This window comes from Falco biarmicus, chromosome 2 (assembly GCF_023638135.1).
Source record: "Falco biarmicus isolate bFalBia1 chromosome 2, bFalBia1.pri, whole genome shotgun sequence".
Classification (NCBI taxonomy): domain Eukaryota; kingdom Metazoa; phylum Chordata; class Aves; order Falconiformes; family Falconidae; genus Falco; species Falco biarmicus.
Genome location: NC_079289.1, coordinates 72,748,339 through 72,767,389, shown reverse-complemented (window position 1 = coordinate 72,767,389; position 19,051 = coordinate 72,748,339). Strand labels below are relative to the sequence as shown.

General features: G+C 39.7%; 2 protein-coding genes across 3 annotated transcripts in view; one reads left to right on the top strand and one right to left on the bottom strand.

Moving 5' to 3' along the window:
• Positions 1–19,051, top strand: part of CYFIP1 (cytoplasmic FMR1 interacting protein 1) — a 76,115-nt gene that overhangs the window by 39,135 nt on the left and 17,929 nt on the right. Inside the window, exons 22-23 of the mRNA XM_056330002.1 lie at positions 765–964; positions 8,021–8,108. Coding sequence (XP_056185977.1) covers positions 765–964; positions 8,021–8,108 — 288 coding nt within the window. The remainder of the gene's footprint in view (positions 1–764; positions 965–8,020; positions 8,109–19,051) is intronic.
• Positions 13,848–17,148, bottom strand: LOC130145326 (fibronectin type III domain-containing protein 9-like). Of its 2 annotated transcripts, none has more exons than XM_056330007.1 (2): positions 16,733–17,148; positions 13,848–14,649 (listed from the first exon to the last, which is right to left on the bottom strand). In XM_056330007.1, the coding sequence occupies exon 2, from the start codon at positions 14,600–14,602 to the stop codon at positions 13,931–13,933; it is 672 nt and encodes a 223-aa protein (XP_056185982.1). In that variant the 5' UTR covers positions 14,603–14,649; positions 16,733–17,148; the 3' UTR covers positions 13,848–13,930. The 2 variants fall into 2 exon arrangements, with proteins under 2 accessions (XP_056185982.1, XP_056185981.1); XM_056330006.1 differs by having other exon boundaries at positions 13,848–14,738; positions 16,733–17,138.

The following is a 19,051-nucleotide window of genomic DNA, read 5'->3' as shown; positions in this document are numbered from 1 at the left end:
AGCTAAACAAAGCCACTGGACATTCCTTCACTAGGTCATTGCACAGCAATCTTTAAAAGCAGTGGCCTGGGCTTTTTTATTCAGTGGGAGGTTGTGTTCTTTGTGTTTGGTGTTTTCAGTGTCTGATATCAGAGATGGATTCTTTTTTTAATATTTTTTTTTATTTTTTTATTTTAAAGAAAGTGCCAGAAACCATACCAGGAAGCAGTGCTCAGTGTAGGCTGCAGCACGTGTAGTCACATTTGTAAATGTCTGGTCTGGTCTTTCATTGCATCTTAGTAGATTCTTCACTGGAGTAAAGCATGAGAGGGATTTATGGCAAATGTGATGTTATCGCTACCGGTACTGCTACAGAAGTTAGTTCACCAGTTGCCCTACTGAGCAGAAATTATTTTGTGATAGCTTGCAAAGAAGGAAATGCAGAAGATGCTTCTTGTCCTGTATGACCCCTTTTAAATAATGTTGTGGCTTTAACTTTTGCTCAGTGGAAGCGGAGTTAGCACAGATCTGTGTTTGAGACCCATCTGCAGTATGGACCAATTTTAATGAATACCTTTAAAGTCTCAGAGGTTTTTGGTGGGAGATAGTTACAAAACAATCCCAAGACACTTCTTTCCAGCTCATCATTAGAGACTGGGGGAGGCTCAGTTGTTCATTTTGACTTCTTTCTAGTTTTCTGTTTGCTCAAGGTTATTTATATACTTGTTGAGTTTATCCACTTTATTAAATGCGCTACTTCCTTTCTTTCCTCTTGTTTTTTGTAGGAGCTGGATGGCTTGATAGAGATAAACAAGATGACTCACAAGCTTCTGAGTAGATATATGACCTTGGACAGCTTTGATGCCATGTTCAGAGAAGCCAATCACAATGTGTCAGCCCCTTACGGAAGAATAACTCTTCATGTCTTTTGGGAACTCAATTATGATTTCCTTCCAAACTACTGCTACAATGGATCCACTAACAGGTTAGCCTGGCAGCCTTTTGTTTGCAACAGTTCTACCACTCTCCTGCAGCTTCTTTCCCAGCAAATGCTGACAAGTCCATCTCCATCCATTTAGTGTGTTTTCCATTTCTAATGCTTTACTTGAAATGAAGCAGCATGAATCATTTTACTGAATATTGTCAAATGTATGAAAGCCTGTGATTTGCCTGCGACAGAAACCAAATGTAACTGCAGCATCCAAATTCTGACATTTTAATGGCTTAGCTATGATATACTGAAAAATATACTGTGTCCAAAAATATTGCAAAGTGTGTATCAGGAAGATACTTTGGTAAACAGGGTCCTCAACTATGAGGTAAAGGAAATAAAATTATATTCCTGATTCTGCATTAATGTGAAGAAAAGGATTGTTTACTCAAGAAGGGAAGAGTTCCGTGTTCGCTGCAGCTACAGTTGCAGCCTCTAAGGAGACTGAGTAATGGAAATAGGAAGAGGAAGATAGGTTCTAAAATTTGAGTAAGTGCTTGACACTTTGCATTTCTGGGCTTCTTGCTTGTTCGCTATTTTTAGGATTTGTGTTGCTTTTATAGCCTTTACTCAGGTTTTGGTTAAAGTACTCTGAAGTGACAGTAAAGTGACACTGAATATTGATCTGTAGGAAGATGAAGCCTGTTCTCATCTTTCACTCACTGTCTGCTTGGAGAGCTTTCCCTGTCTGATACCTTTTGTGGTGATTATGTTGCATCTCAGATCCAGGGTTCTGGCCAGGGCAGAAAGGGAAATGCTTTTGTGGTGGTTAAGTTGTAGCCAAGAAAATCCTGGTACATTTGTCTGTTTACATTTGAGAGTTCAATGTATTCCTGAGGAAGCTACTGTGCAGTTGATAAATCTGGAGGTCAATACTGGAATATTCAGTGCGATGTATTAAGAATCATATAAGCATAATATTAAAAGAAAATCTTGATGAAATGCTGATCCTTCGCTTGTCGGCCTCAGTGGAAGGCATTTAATACCTCCTGTAACAGTTCAGTCTGTTTTCATCCTGGCTATAAGGACTGACGTAGCGCAGACCACAATGTTTGGAAAGCGAGCAGGAATGCCAGAGGATACTAGCAGGATCCTGTGGGACTGTTGTTTGTCTGTTTAAAAAATGTATACACAAATTGAGTTAGGCTGATCCTCAGGGTTGTCGGGTAATTAATTCAGGATGATTAATTTAAGAGAGACGGTAAAGGGAGCTAGATCTTAGGCAGTATGGGTACCATGTGTCCAATTTAATCAAAAATTACTTTGGTTTTGGTCAAAAACAGCATTGTGGAGAGAATTAATGTGTGTGTTGCCATGCTACACAGTGCCCATTGATATTTGTGCTGGGAGAGGGAACAGAGAGTTTCTAGCCCTTTTGTAGTTCCTAAGCCCATTCATTATGTCTATTACCGCCTTGCTGTTAGTATGAATTTTAAATTTATGAACTTTCTCTGCATTCAACTGTATAGGTTATTGTGTGCAAATACAGGAGCGTACAGTGAGGAGCTCTGTCAGAGCTGCTAGATTAATTCTTGACTCTTGATAGGTCATGTAATGTCTTGCATGAAAGCTACATGTAAACAAGGGAAGAAAAATAACAACTAAAGCATGGAAGAAAGAGAAATAAACATGATGAAAAGCAGAGGTTATTGGTGGGGGGGAGTCAGAGGTAGAGCTCCTGGGAAATATGTAATACCTGTGGCTTGCCTTTTATTAATTTGACCACAGCCTAGGTGTAAGGCTTCTTCTTTTAAAGTTAGTGTTTTGGTCAGATTGTATCCAGACCCTTTTGAAGCTCTTTTCCCAAGAATGCTTGAATGTGATAATTTCAAACATTTGTCAGGGAGTTCAAGTGTTTAGAAACCCTGATGTTTGGTTCAAAGGCTAAGGCTATGCACATAGAAGTGTTGAAACACATTGCATGTTTAATTATTTCAGACTTAAGATTTTTTTTTATATATCTGATAATGTACTGAGATTAAACAGTGAGGCTGCTATTAAAAGATTTAGCAATTTAATAACTGCAGTTGCCGATTTTCTGAAATTTAGTCTCATTAATGCTGGCCAGCTGCACAGCTGTGTCCAGACTTGGACACAACAGTTTGTGGAGAAGAAATAGGGGAGATAAGTGAGGGGACCTCTGCAGATGGGCATTAGCAGTGAAATCCAAGGGTGTTTTTAATCCACCTGCTATCAATCATGAAAGAAAGAGAACAAATGTTTGGATAATGGCATGAACATATGAACTGTAGGTGAGGTCAGGGCTCTCTCTAGTCCAGTGTCCTGATGCCAGCAGCAGCTGTGCAGGGGCCAGTTATGAGAACAGAGGAGGCTTGTGGTCATTTTTCTCCCAGGATATGTGCCAACATCTAGCAATGATCAGGTGTTTCTGTAAAAAAAAATGGTGCAAAGTTAGTGCATTTCTGGCCCTTTACAGGTTGTTTTTCTTCCCCCATTGCTTTGTCCAGTCCTTTTTTTAAAGCTATGTGAGGTTTTGGCATTCATGTGTGCTATAATGAAGAGTCTGCAGTGCTGTGCTGTACAAAAAAACCCCCTCTCTTAGTTTGATCTCAAGCAGTTGCCTGCCAGTTCTTATACTGAAAATAACCATGAACAGCCATTTCCCACTTGTGTTTTCTGTGCTGCTTGGGATTTTTTTTTTTTTTAAGAGCCCTCTCTTGTATTGGCCCTCAGTTACATGTTTTTCCAAGCTAAAGGACTTTCCACACCAGGAATCTTTGTCACACTTATGCTTACATCTGTGTTATTTTCATTCCGCTGTATCTTCATGGAGTTAAGAGGACTAGGGCTGTCCATAGGGTTCAGATGACACAAGGGCAACTTCCAGGTTTTTGTCCTTTGTTCCTTTTCCACTATTTGTGTATTCCTTTTTTTGCCTCGTTTTCTTTACTAATTCTAAGCTGGGTCTTCTCCCATGATAGGTTGTTTTGTATTGAGGGCTAACAGAGGAGCAAGTGTGAGACAGCCTAGACATTTAGTTGGATTGAGGATTTTCTGTGCTTTCTTGACACAAACGACACGAGATTCTGGAGGCAGTAGCCAGACTTGTAGCTTCATCTCCTCTCAACAGACTATCCAAATCTGTATTCTCTGCTAAAAATTCATGTGTATAGCATTTTTCTAAATGCAGCATGACATGTTTCATCTGAGGATACAGATTTTTCAAAGAACGAACAAAAACTAAGCTTTTTATTTTTCAGTCTTCCTACCTGTATGCCTCTCCCCTGTCCTTTTTTGAGCTCTCTGTCTCTCTCATACTGCTTTTGAGACTAGTTTTCATAAGAGAACAGCTGTGTCTTCTTGTCTTACATGTACTGGTGTAGTCACTGTTCAGAAAAAATTTCAGCCCTCTCGGACACTGCTGGAGCAAACCTGAAAAGTAGCACTGGCAGTGAAAACTGCCTAGTTTCGGCTACAAAGAGCCAAATGGTGCAGGGATATAAGCTTGTGCAAAGTAGGGGAGACTGTAGTCAAGTACCTTCCTCCACCTAAAAAAACAGCAGAAAACCCAAAAAAAAGTCTTTCTGCCAAAAGGAAAAGTGATAGCAATGGAGTGGCAGATATCTGTTACTCATTCATGCTCTGTTTCCTCACCCTTCAGTTTGTAGCCTCCTGTTCTGTCTTGACATGCATGTTCAAGAGTGACAGGTTAGATACAGCATTCCGTAAGAGAGGAGGTGTAGGGCTACCCTTACATCTGGGAGAGAGAACAAACTAATTTGAGAAGACTGGAAGTTAATAAGTGTTCATACTGATTAGACAGGGAGGTGCAGAAGAACACTTTCTGTACGAGCTAGGAGGGAGGACTGTGATCTCTTATTACTTCTGAGATGAAGCTCAGAAAGTTCATGAATGAGATTGTCTGATCTGGTACCTGCAGTAGCAAGGCAGCAGGCTCACTGACCAAAGTGGTCTCTTGTAGGTTTCTCCTTATTGTCTTAAATAGATATTGTGATTAGAATCACAGAATAATAAGAATCATTTAGTTTGTAAAGTGGTTACTATGAACTCCATCCTGGTAGGTATTACAGAAACACCAATATAAAATTATTTGATCCCTAAAATACTTTGGGGCTTATGTTGTCCATCAGCAATCACTGTCACAAAGCTTTGGTAAGCCAGCAAGCTTTTCATCTGCTTAATGTAATTTGACTGCTTACAACCTGCATTGATTAAAATGGATGTACTCTGTAAGATCATCAACACTGATTAAAAACTAAAAGACCTGATTATCTTGGAGTGTGCCAAAATCTGCGTCCAGCAGTATCTGAGAGAAAGTAAAAATTTGCCTGGCCTTAGCATTGATATTCAAAGAGCTTCAGTCCTTCAAAGAGATGTTTCTGTTTCTTGGAGGAGGAGCGGGAAGAAGCCAACCAACAGGATGTCAGAGAGAAAGAACGAACACACACACCCCACGCACCCCCACACCCCCAAACATACACAAAAAGTTTGAAGAATAGCAGATCATGCTGAACTGTAAAGGTTTCTGTATAGCCCTTAGTTTTGAGGGAAGAAATCTCTAATATTAATCTCAATGATCTATTTGGATTAGTCACATACCACCTAGAATTATGCACTCTCTTTAGCCTGTTGTATCCTCAGTCATAGCCATAGGCCCTCCTGCTTCCTTTGCTTAACCTCTGTCTTCCTCTCTTGGCAGCTTTCACCCAAGAAAGTGTAAAATTGGTGCTTGCTCTGAGTCTCTAAGAAAGCTTTGAGACTATTTTGCTGCTACTCTAGAACATTAGAGATGGAGAACCCCCCCAAGAATGTAGAGGAACACCGAGGAACACACAAGAGTTACATGGGCTTGTACAGAGCTGGTGAAACGCGGGGACTGTGCATCAGAAGTTTTTCTCCAGTATTTAATTTCTGAGGCTGTGATTGCTTCTCAATACAAATAGAGGCTGACTGGTTTGCTTCTAGACACTAATGACATTGTAATTCAAATATATTCATAATACCTTTTTAAAAAGACTAAGAATTACATTTACAACTTCCAAAGTCAGGGGACACACCCAGATTTAGATTCTGAAACACTCTTCCTTGTGAGGGTTTTAATTTAGTGGTAACAGATCATCTCTGGCCCAATGCATCTACATGCTGAAATCTAGTCTTATCTCAAATGACATGGTATCTCTTTCAATTTCTTTAATTTTAGAAATTGTCTTAGGGCTTGAAAATTGATGTCAGTTTAAAAAGGAATAGGATTTGGAGAGATGAAGAGAAAGAAGGGGTATAGAGTAATCTCTGGGACTGACATATGTTGCAGATTACTTTGAATTCTATCAAATGTTTACATCATCTCTGGTAAGCTCATTAATGAAGTATCTATGCAGAGAACAGATTCAAGTAATCTCAAGTTTCCAGTTGCTATGTAAATGGGAGAGAAGGGGGGAATCTTGTAAACTGAGGAAATGTAAATATAAGATTTAAATTGTATATATGTAGAGTATCAAAAATAATACACACAAATTATCTGGTTTTTTCCTCAAAAGCTCTAAATGCAAGGACTTTCTGGACTTCAAGTACAAGTACTTTTGGAAAGACAGAGCTAAAAATATATTTGAACAAGTGGCTGAAAATGTGGGCATACTTGTTTTTTAGTAGGTTAAAAAAAATACGGAAAATCTTGTCCTGAAGTTATAGATTCTCATAAGAATGTTTCAGGTTACTCAGAAGTAAACACAGTGGAAGTAATTGTAGGCAACATTGTGCAATTTATACATGTTTGGTGAAATAATTTTTTATTAGCACAGCTGGTTTTACTTTCAGCTAGAAAATGGATGTATTAAACCCAGAAATTATATGTTCTTTCTAGGAAAATTTATTAATGAAGCATTTATTTTGTCTGCTGACTAAATTCAGACGTATTTTAAACAAAACCAGATCAATATAATTGTATCTTGCGATACTATAATGTACTGCAAAGTTCCTTTCCTCAAACCTTTTCCTAGAAGCATTTATTTCACTCGAATATCTCTCAGAACAGCCTGATCTGGTACAAAAAACATTTGACGTACACTTCTTATAGCTGTTTTTCCTCTTGTGTATGTCCAGCTTTGCACCATTTACCAATAAATCCTTTTTATCAAGTTAAAAAATAAAGTACCCATCCAACATGTAAACACACGTACCATAATTTTGCTCGGTTTAGTAAAGTTAAGTGGAATCAGAATTATAGTAGATGTTGATTAATTTCCTTCTGTACTAAAACTGTAGTGCTGCAAAACGTGCGTTAACCACGTTAACCAGTTAACAGGCAACACCAGGGGAGTGGGTCGGTGCTGCCTGTTCACCAGGGGACTCATGGCTGCCAAGTTCTGCCCAAGCACTGTTCTTTGACTCTGGGGCCCTCAGTTTGGAGCGGGCTGTTTGATCCTATCATTGGCAGTACTCCATCTGTAGTTCTCTTGTCATCCTCTTAACAGCGGGCAAAAGGTAAAGGTACATATGGTTTGTGTTGGTACATGCTCACGCTAAAGTAGGATCAAACTTTTGAAACGTTACCTTTGCTATGAGTTTTGTTATTTTTATATGGCCTTCCTCCCTTTTTTAAAGGTATTAACCTAAAGTATTTCTCCTGCTGTGAGTTTCTTTGAGGGGAAGAGCTCCGAAACACTAAGTAGAAATGCCACGTTCTTCTTTGAAGGTGTAGTTTGGTCTCAGGAACTTAATTTTGGAAGGGAAGCGCAAGGAACTTCCTTACTGTCTCTGAGAGGCTATTGCTACTTTGTTGGCTGCTTCTCTTTTTGCTGGGCTGGGCTAGAGTAGAGGTGAGAAAAATGCTGGGACCCTACGCACCACTGGAAGAACAGGGTCCCAGCATTTGATGGAGGATTGCCTCATGATTTGTGTCCAGGCTTTTGGGCAATGCAGGCGACATGCTTCCCCAGTTTCAATGTGGGCTGAAAGTCTGGCTTTGGCTTTATGTGTAGAGAAAAGTAGTATTATACAGGGTAAGGTGCATTAGGCACAGACTTACTAACCTAAGTATAATTAATGAATTCTTTAATTTGTTTTTTATAGGTTTGTTCGGACCGTGCTACCGTTTTCTCAGGAGTTCCAGAGAGATAAGCAGCCTAATGCACAGCCACAGTATCTCTACGGATCGAAGGTGGGATTTAATTCTCTTTATGTTTAAGGTTTGCTAATGTTTAAAGGTGTCTTTTTTAATTATAGGAATTATGGAATATGAAAGTTATTAAAAATGGACTCAAATGCATTTTGTGAGTATTTTAATTTCAACTTACACCTATTTTTCAGACTTTGCTGTGAAGCTTGCCATATGTTTCAGCCAAAGTGCAAGTGATTAGTTGGATGGTTGGTCTTATCTGACACAGCTAAAAATAAGTCCTTCTCTCAACCACCTGCATTGCGCAGTTGCTTATAGTGGCAGAGCAGACTCAAAGAAAAAATTAATTAGTCATCTGGTGAAGTGAGAACAAGAGCCCATCTTGGGTGCAGCTGCTCCCTTGTTACAGCAATAAAGACTGTGACGGCAGGAGAAAAGGGAACAGATAGGAAAAACTGCTTCAGATGTTGTTTGCCTTAAAAGGAATATGAATTCTGACCATCCTAAACTATCAGATACGAAACTGCTTAATTTTTTTTAAAGTGTAACATTTCTTTAGCATTTTCAACCCAAGGACCTTAAAGTTGTGATGAACTTGGCCCTCTGGCCATCTCAACTCCTGTCTTAGCGTCGTCTTTCTTATGTTGCAGATTACGAGTGTCTAGAAGGTTTATGCAAGTTTTCAGTAGAGCTGTACATGGTACGCAGTAGTGTACTCTATGCCTTAAGGCAATGCCCAATGCTGAGGTTGGAAAAGAGCTTACGTGGGTGACAAGTTGAGACAGTGCTTGGTGCAAGACAATAGTCATGGGCTTTCATGGAGCTACCCAAGTGAGGAATGTTGGCCTGTATTTAGAGGATGAGATGCTGTGCTCATGTGTGCAGTATCGTATGTTGGAGGGATAGATTTATTCTCCCTGATCCCTGCACATTTATTTAATTACACTTCAGAATTACGACCTGAGTCTTAATGACAGTTAAAGGCATAGCACATGAACATATATCTGCATCTTTAATATCCAGTGAAAAATACTGATCTGCTTCCAACAGCAGTAAAAACCAGCAGTGCTATCTTCAGCAAATCGGTTGAGAATATTTAACAGGATGTCACTCTTAATTTTGCGTTGTCTTTTTGCGTATCAGGGAGGCAAAATGAAAGTATGGAAAAGATCAATAAAAATACAAGGACCAAATTATAGGTTGTTGGCTAAAAAAAACTTTTGCAGTTATGTACTCAATTATCCTTGTAGATTATACAAGTGCGCTGTGTCATTTTCATGTCTAGCTACTTTCATTATCTAGCTCCTCCTTAAACATGAGCATAATTAGTCCTTCTCTTACTATTATTTTCTGCACATCATATCCTAGTTATACGGTGCAATCTTTGTGTAGTGGTTTGCCCAGCCAGCTAGGTTTTGAGAACTGAAGAGATAGCTCAGGAGTTACAAATTTCAGTCCTAATATATCTGCTGCATTTGTAAAACTTTCATGCTTTTGAAATGTAAAGAAGGTGGAAAAAGGTTCATATGTCTTTAATGTGGAATGTAACAGCTGATTGTCTGGTACTATGAATATTTTTATATAATTGTACTTCCAACAGGAAAAGTAAATTATAGGAAAGTGGGATTTTCTTACATTAGAGTTATTGTGCTCCTTACTATTTTAGGAATTCGCCAGATGCGGTCTAAAGAGCAACCCCTCCCCCAAATTTAGTAGAGATTGCTAACTTAATTTATCTAAATGATGATACAGTGGGGTGGGTGACAGTGGATTAACTGGGGAACCCTTTTTTTTTTATCAGTCAGGTTACATTATTAAAATGAGTTTAGTAATCTTTACTCTGAGAGCTATACATTTTCAGAAATCTGATTATTTTTCTATAGGAGCAGGAGCAATCAAGAGGATTCTTAGATGCATTTCTGGAGCAAGTTTCATAACTAGATATGCAGATATTAGCAAATATGACTAGTTTTAAATTTTTAAAGGAGTATGGTTTTATTATTGAATCTAATGTATTTTGGAATTGAGGATATTTGAATAGAATTTCAGCGGGATATTTCTACTGTACATAGCAAGTAACAAACAGATAGGAATTCTTTTATGATAGAGGCTACACATTCTATCATGTGATATAATTGCATTCTGTTATTCTGTGTACTATATAGCTAGGCTTGTCACAGAGCGTATCCCTGTTTGGGTCCTTTAATGGTTGTATCGTTGAATTGCCTCCTGGATAATAGTGAAGTATGGAGTAGCTATGTATTTTTTATTTCATTGTCTTTTTTGAGTTCTTGAACAACTGAAGATATTCAGGTGAGCACTTCACATTGATCATATAGCCAAAGAATATGACTTTTTATTTTGCTTATTGGACTTTGGTGGTGGTGGTTAGTTTTGAGCTTTTTGGTGGGTTTTGGGAGGTTGGGTTCTTTGTGATTTGTTTTTGGGGTTTTTTTTTGGTTTTTTTTTTAGCAATGCGTGGTGTTTATTTAGGTCAAGACAAGAGCATTGTGGTTTCTTGTGCATTTGTACACTCATACATACATGTATTGGACTGTAGTGGTGAAATACTTCATGTGCAGAAGCTTTGCACAAGCAATGTGCTTGCTTAAGAGTAATTAAAGAAATGTTTAGTTTTGATCTCAGAGTGTTCACATATTTCTAAATGGATCAAAGCATTTGATCTATATTTATGTATGGATGCTTAGCATATACAGGTGTGTCCACATTCTTTGTTGCGTCTAAAGTTTTCTGAGTGGTATCTTCATCCAATTAACAAAACAGAAGCCCACAGATACAACTTAGTTCTCCTGTCTGACATGGGAGCAAAGCTGTCAGGTGGGAAGAAGCCAACCTGCAAAAGTTCAGCAGCCTTTTAAGTGAGCTGCAGTATTTTAAAAACTCATTGAGCGTGGTCGTTGAGATCCCATTACTCAGGTGAAGTGTGTGAGCTTAATAAAATGAACGTTAGCAGATTGACATTTGGCAACATGGGCGGGATGCATAAAATACTTTATAGTGTATTTAGTATATAGTATACTATATACTAAAGAGTCTTTTCTGGGGATTTGATACTAAATTTACATGTTGATGAAATACCTGGTTTTATAGAGGTTGTGTAGAACAGAATTTTAAGAGCTTCCTTTCTGGCTTATACAACATTTTCCAGAGATTTTAATTCTTGTATGTCTTCCACGTGTTTTAGATGCTAACTCATTTGTTTTGTGAAAAAGGACCCCTTTTGGAAAATACTTCTCTGTATGAATATAATGTTTTTTATCTATTGCTGGTGCCCAAATTGAAACCAATTTGCACTGTGTTGCATCTTGTTACCAGTTTAGTAATCTCTTAGAACGCTTGCCACTTACTAGATCACTGTTAAAACTGGACAGTGAACTACTAAAACACAGAATTGCCAGAATCAACCTGAACAAATGTGTAATAAAACTTTCTGACCAAGAGTTGAAGAGTTGTGTAGCTCTGTGAGTGTGTGGTGACGCGAGTTCTTCAATGCTAGTGCAGAAGTCAGATGGCATTCCTTATGCGTTGCTCATTTGCAACAGTCGAGATGGTCTGTTGCTCGTGGGGTGTTATGAATGTTTGTCTAAGTAGTACACGGTAAACTCCTTGGGTGAAATGATTTCATATTTAGGTGAGAGAAATCCCATTCTGGGAGCACTTCCATAGTAGCTCCTTGCCTTCTCAATCTGATATATACATATGTCTTTTTGTATATATGTGTTTGTGTATAAATAACACAATTCAGTAGGTGAATTGCCTCAACACTGCTTCAAGACTGAACTGCTCCTTGTTCTTGGTATAGTATATACATGTGTGTATAACATATAAAAACATGTGTTGGACTCCCTTAAAACCCAAATAAAGAAACAGAGATGCCGAGAAATAAAAAGGTTTTCAAGGGCCCCAGACACAGGCAGAGATGAGAATATATGTCTTTTGGCTCCATCCCTTTAAAATATTTTTTTTCTCTTTGATGAAATCCTAGTGAGAGTAGTGTTACTGTTAATTTGATTACAAGATCATTTTAAAGCATTTTTTTCTGTCCCTGCTACCCAGCTGCCTCTTTTTGGTAATGCACCTGTAGTGTTGGCTTCATGCTCTGAAGATAGTTTTTCTGTGTCTGTTTCATGAAATGCCTTCATTTAAAACAGCAGTAAACTTGTCATCATCACGGTTTATTTAAGACTGATGTGTAAGACAAAGAAAAACATGTCAGCTGGAAGAAATGCTATGTAGGAGGTGGAGAACACATTATTGCTAACACCACAATAAAGACACCTTTTGAAGTGTTTTCTAAAAGTAATACTCGCCTCCATTCAGTGCGCGTTCCTGTCTATCCTACCTATCCTAGTAGAAAAGAAGTAAAGAAGATGCATCGACCTTAGCCAGCTGGTGTCTTCCTAGCAGCACGAGAGTCGGTATCTTTCACAAGTTGTGGGAAATGTTGTCAAAATACAGTAGCTGAAAAGACTCACTGCCTGCTGTGAAATGTTCAGCAGGCATTCTCTCGCCAAAATTTTACAACCCCTTGGCTTCCAGGGCACGGTGGGAAGGGATGGCAGCTGCCCAGCTAGCAGTTCTCCAGCCTTTACTGGTACAACCAGGCAGTGTCAACAAGAGCTGACTTTACACATATGTTCATATCAATGCCAGTTTAAAATGCCTGCAGTCACAGTGTATTTTTGTTTTTTAGACATACCTTACTATACAGCAATACTAAGATTTAATATGTTTTTATGGAATGCAAATGCACTTAAGAGATTTAAAACAGGGTGACTTCTACACGTAAGCCAGGCAAGACTTGCCATGTTGTGAGGGTGAACAGATTTCTGTCCAGTGGGTCCTTCTTGGCACTTTGCCCCATGAAGCTCAAGGCAGAGCGTGATGATCGGCAGATTTTCTTGTTACAAAAATAAAACATGTTTTGGCATGTTTTACTTCCTTGCCCCTTCATTACACAAAATGTACTATGTGGCTGTATAGAAATTTGCAGCTGGTGAATGAGTTTTATCGTTAGAATTGAAATGGAAAGAGAAAAGGAAGAGCCAGGAGTTGTTGCTCTGAACTCCATTTCTTCTTCAGGGAGTGGCGCAGAAGGTGGCTGGTGGTGGGCGCAGAAGTGTGCGAAATACGGTAGCCGAGGGTATTTACTTAGTTTCGTTGGAAGTGTCCTTACAGAGTCACTATCTTGCTTATGTTTTAGACAGGCAAAATTTCAAAGATAGAGGAAGATACTCTTAAAATCCTGGTGAGTTTAGCTTACATGCTGAGACTGACCTCATTCAGATGGGAGCTATGGGAGAGCACCGTGGTCGGCAAAGTGTGTGGTCTGAGTGTGGTAGTTTGCCGTGTGTAGTCTGAGAAGCAGTTGGGATTGTGGGGGTAAAAGTCACGCTGGCAAACCACTGCACTCGGGGTGTATGTTCCACTTGCCTGTAGCACAGCAGCCTGGGTTGTGGTCTGAAAACTTCTACTCAGTTTTATTTATGCTAGTTAAAAAAAAAAAAAAAAGTTTCTTGGTCACTTGTGATTCTTTTTTATATTTGTTTGCTTTTTCAGGCTAAAGAAAAGCAACCAAAAAATCCCCTTGACATGTAAACCAGTTGTTTGCTCCATGCTTCATTTTTGAGTAATGGAGTGCTCATTTCTTGGGAATCTGAACCTTTGCCTCCGAGTACCTCTGGCTGCGTATAGGCTGTTGGAAAGGGACGTGACACCAGAGGGGCAGCCAGGAGTGCAGTGAGCGGTTGGAGCTCCCCGTTGTGAGTGCCAGCTGTGCACGTGATGCATTTGAAGCAGTTGGAATGTTGTATGTAGTTAAAATCTCCCTGACAAAAGGTCTCTTAATTTGTAGCAGAGCACTGTCCTGTCGCTGGCACTTGTTCCCAGCTTTTGGAAGCTGCTGTGATGGGCTCCTTGCACGCTGAGGGATTCCCTATGATTGTGGCCAGCTGGATGCCACCTGGATGCTTTTCCTCAATGTCCTGCATCAGTTGGCTCTGCCGGCTGAGCTCCTCTGGGTCATATGCTGCACTTTTGGTCCACACCTTCCTGTGGTCTTGTTTGGAGGTCCTGTTTCGCCCTTGCAAGCACTCCTGTCTCCTGCGGCACAGGAGGTGCAGGCAGCCATAGAGGAGGATTGCAGCGATGATGAGGAGCAGGATGCTGCTGGTGAGCCAGATGCCCAGTGCCAGCTCTTTCTTGGTGTTGCTCGCAGATGCCGGGTCTTGTTCCAGCGTGTTAAAAACTCTGCATTGGTCACTGGAGGGGTTTGCGGACTGGCAGGTCACACACACAATGTATGTTGTTAGTGGAGTTAGGTTTTCAACAACATAGGAGGAGAGACTGGTGGGCACCCTCTCTTCCTTCTGAAAGCTCTTTCTTGAGTAACTGGATAGCATGCTGTTCCAGTTAGGGTGGTACATGATGCTATAAAAGCTGTCGACACAACCGGCCATTTTTGGCCAAATCACCGTCGCTGTGTTTCCTGTGATGTTTTGGACGGTTATTCCCATTGGGATGTTGCTGGGGTGGGCTTTTTTCTTGCCTGGTGCTGACCTTGCTGTGGAAAGGGAAGATGTTTATTTCCCAGGGAGGTAACTTGAGAAGCTGCAGCGCTGGGGATGTCGTGAGGATCTTAATCGTAGTGCTCTGTAATTTAGGAAAGGAGTTTATTAGGAAACTATGCTCTTATCATTGGTACTGCTGTGTAAAAGTGGGAGTGGGGAGTTCATGAAGTTTGAGAGAGGTATTTTAACCTATGTATTTCTTTCTCAAGTGAAAGAATAAACATATGCTTATAGAAATTTAGCCAGAGCTGCTGCCTGTACAGGTGATCAGTTGTATCTTGTCTCCATGAGAGACAGTATGTTTTGCAGAATTTGCAACTGGGGTACTACATCCTCTCACAGTTTCTTTGTTTTTCAATGTCTGAAAAAGAAATGCAGCAGTTGTTTTTTGCTTTAGTCGGAGTATCTTGCATTTTATTTACTTGGTGGTTTATATAATCTCAAATCTTGCTTTTTTGAGTAATGAATTTTCTTACATTAAGTGGCAAGAGAGGAGTGGCAGGAGTGGATAATGAGGGATGAATTCCTCTACCATCCGCAAGGCTTCATTTTTGCCAGTCACAATCAATTGAAAAACAAAACAGTATGTGGAAGCATCACCAGATACTATTTTGTATATCTCCAGTATAATTCTACATTAGTTTCTTATTTGCCAATATTCTCCACTTTTTGCTGGTGAGTTCGCACATCTGTAGCCACTGTAGTGGCTGTGATGACTGTACGTCAGTGGCATCAGTATCACAATATTTAGTCTTGATGCTAGTCGGCCTCTTGGAAAAGCTTTCTCAAGCTAAGCTTAGCTAGTGAAATACAACTTTCACTATAGCATACCTTTTGGGTAAATAATGGGTTTTAAAAAAATTACTAATACTCTTTTCTGTTCTTAAGTGGTTGAATGTAATTCCATAGGCTGGCTGCACTGAACTTATACTCCTCACAATAAAATCAAAATTAAAAAAACTTCCAATATTTTGAGATTCATTGTGTTACCACAGTAAACAGTGAAAGGAAAACATCTCTTTTCTGCAATTTTCTAAACACGGCTATTAGAGAATATATTATAATAACAGCCATTGGGTGTTTTCATTTGTTTGGCATGTTGGGTTTTTTTTTCCTGTTGTAGGGTAACTTTTGAAAAAGGGCCTACCTCAGCAATTTAATCTGATCATATTAGTTAATAGTCAGTTTCTAGTGGTAGTCGTGAAAGTTTTTTCCACTGTGAAAGTCTCTTACGTTTTAAATGAAGATAAATGCCCGTGATGGTAACACTGTATTTAATTATTTATGACTTCATTGTAAAAATCAATTTATTTTTTTTATGATCATATTTAAAATGCAAAGTCACTGACTAAATTAGCTATTGAAAATTCTCCTGTTGAAGAAAGCTTGTAAGATTTGTTCATAACATTCTGAAATTATTCTGTAATACTTTTATTTTATACAATATAGGGACCTGGCAAAATATGAATTATTTCAGTGAGATTTTGGTAGTTATATTACATTAATAGTAAGAATTCTATGACTGTTTATGTACGAAAATTGCTGCTCATGGCTTTTGGATTAAACTTTTTGGGAAGTGGGAAGAAAAAGATGTACATTTATTTTCATTATAATGTAAAACCTTAGGTATGACCGATCTGGGTAGACGCTGCTATTCTAATCATGTGATAAGTGAACCCTTTCTGATACAGCAACAATATAAAGGATCTGAGTTTGCTTTCAAATAAACTTATTAGGCAGACACATTTTGGCATCTACCCAGCTTCTACCAATACTAAAATCGGGCGCATTAGTAAGATGAGAGCTTTTACTTGCTCAGTTGTCTTCTCTTTAGCTGATAGATCCCAATTACTTAAAATTATAATTTATTTTCTATAGAACTCTTCCTAACACAGTCTAGAGACAATAGTTTCATCCTCACGGGATTTTGTATGTAGAATGTTTGGATTTTAATTAAACACCAATAATACATTTATGTTATTACAAAACGCCAGTTACTGGAAGACACATAACTACTGACATGTAAATGTTGGAAAACCCGTCTGATGTTTTATGGATTAAAATGTCAGTACTTACCGTCGCTTCCTGATGGAAATTTCAGAATAGAATTTTCATACGGTGTTGCTGCTGTGGAAATGATATAAACACTAAGTTCTCTGTATCCCTTTTCACATGAGTTATTTCCTGCCTGATCTCTGCTTGCCAGTTAGCTTTTTCTTCCCCTCGGATTCCCTGGACTGAATGCTCATTGCTTCGTGCTTTCAGTTTTTTTTCTGCGGTGCTGCTGGTAGCATGGTTTCTTTGTCTCTTCCACTTAAATTCATGCAAGAGCACATCTTGTCTAAAGATGCTGTTGCCTTGCTTTTCAAAGAACATACAGGAGAAAAATGTCTTTTCCCCCCTCTCTTGCTTGCCTCTCCTTGGACAGTGTACTGCCTGAACATCTCTGTTATATGCTCTTGTGCCTGTACCAGTGATGCTGTGAGTGATTAATGTTAGCACTTTGATGACATCAGCAACTAGCAACTCTTTTATTTATTTATTTATTTATTTTAAGTAGGGGAGGGAGCAAGCATAGCTTATAAAATAATGAACTCCTCCTTTCCTTCCCTCCCTCTCCACCCACACCCCCCTTTGTTAGTGGCTCCTTCCCTAAGCATTTTATGCTTTTGTGCGTCATGGGGGGGAAGCAGTGGTGGTGTGTGATGGTGTTTTCTAAATCCCTTGTCACGGTTCATAACGCTCCGCTAATCCAGCATTTACAGGTGGACCATTTTAGGTACTTTCCCCATGAGGGTTACATTAAAGAAAGATGTATTTTTAGATTGGCTGGCTTCTTATTGTTATGTATTAGTGAGTCTTTAAATGCTGAAATCAAGTTTTTAGGGCTTGCTTTTCTATGACAAATTTCTTCTCTGTGAGGAAGATTTCCTTCCCCTTAACCTTATAGCAGTAAAACACTTTAACCTACTGAAGTAAAATTCTGTAAAATTCTTCTTGTGCTATAGTTAAATAGATAGCGTGGGCATATTTATTGTGGAGACCTACCTGACTGGAAACAGCAAAAGCAAAAGATTAAATCTCCCTTTTTAGGGACAATTGTTTAAGTGCTTAGTGGATGGGGACATTCATCGGTACAAATTTTCCTAAGGTTTTACCAGTTCTATCCCCTGTTGATGCCCCAGAAACCTCTTGTGCCTGTGGAGAGCTATGGAAATGCACACGTTGTACTAGAGGGGTGCAGCTTTATGCTGTCCGTGTGGTGGGGTGTGTTGAGGGTTCAGTCTTTTAGCCGGCTCTGATGTAGTAGCAGGACTGCATCGTGTATTAGGAGTCTAATAATTAACCAAGTGTCTATTTTAGTTTGTGTTCCCAGAAAAGTGTTTCATTTGGAAATGGCCCTCCTCCACAAAATCAGCACAAGGCCACAGTCCTTAGAACAGAACTTCCTGGACTGACGGGTGGCTGAGGTCAGGGGACTCTCCAGGGCAGGGTGACCTGCAGCAGGTTGCTCAGGGATGTGTCTGGTTGGGTCTTGAATATCTTCGAGGACAGACACTCCACAGTCTCTCTGTTTGACCACCCTCACAATAGTGAAGTTTTTTCTGAGGATTTCCTGTTTGTGCCCGTTGTCCCTTGTCTGGTCACTGGGCACCGCGCAGCAAAGTTGGCTCCATTGCCTGTACTGCCCACATCAGTCACTTAGGCATGTGGATGTGATCCCCCTGAGCCTTCTCCAGGCTGTATAGTCCCAGCTCTCTCAGCCTTTCCTCACAGGAGAGATGCTCCAATCCCTTAATCATCTTCGAGGCCCACCGCTGGCCTCTCCTGTTGTCCCTTTTGTACTGGGGAGCCTGCCGCTGGACCCAGTATTTCAGGTGTGTCTCACCCATGCTGAGTAGAGGTGACAGATCGCCTCCCTTGCCCTGCTGGCAGTGCTCTGCTTAACGCAGCTTTGCTGGCTGTTGGCTGCCTTTGCCATGAGGACATACCTGGCTTGTGGTCAGCCTCTTGCTCACCAGGACCCTCAAAGTGAGAAAAAAAAAATACCCCCAAAACCCACCTTCTGTAGGTCAGGCGGTCTTGCTGTATAGTTTCATCACACAGATGGAGGCAGAAGTTCAGGCCTGCAAGAAATATAACTAAATCTTTAACTAAATTTCAGTACTGGCAGCTGCTTGGATTTTCACATTGAGAAATAAATTGCTGGTTATAACTTTGTGGTTGTTGAAGCATGGTAAAATTAATGTGATGTTTTTATGTGTGTTTTGATAACATATGGGAAGTTTCTCACTTAGGTCAGGAGTTGCCTGATTCAAAAAGTTGGTTTTGAATTTCTAGTTCTCTCTTGTTCTGACTTAGATGGTCTCCTCTGAGCCTGTACTTTCATGTATT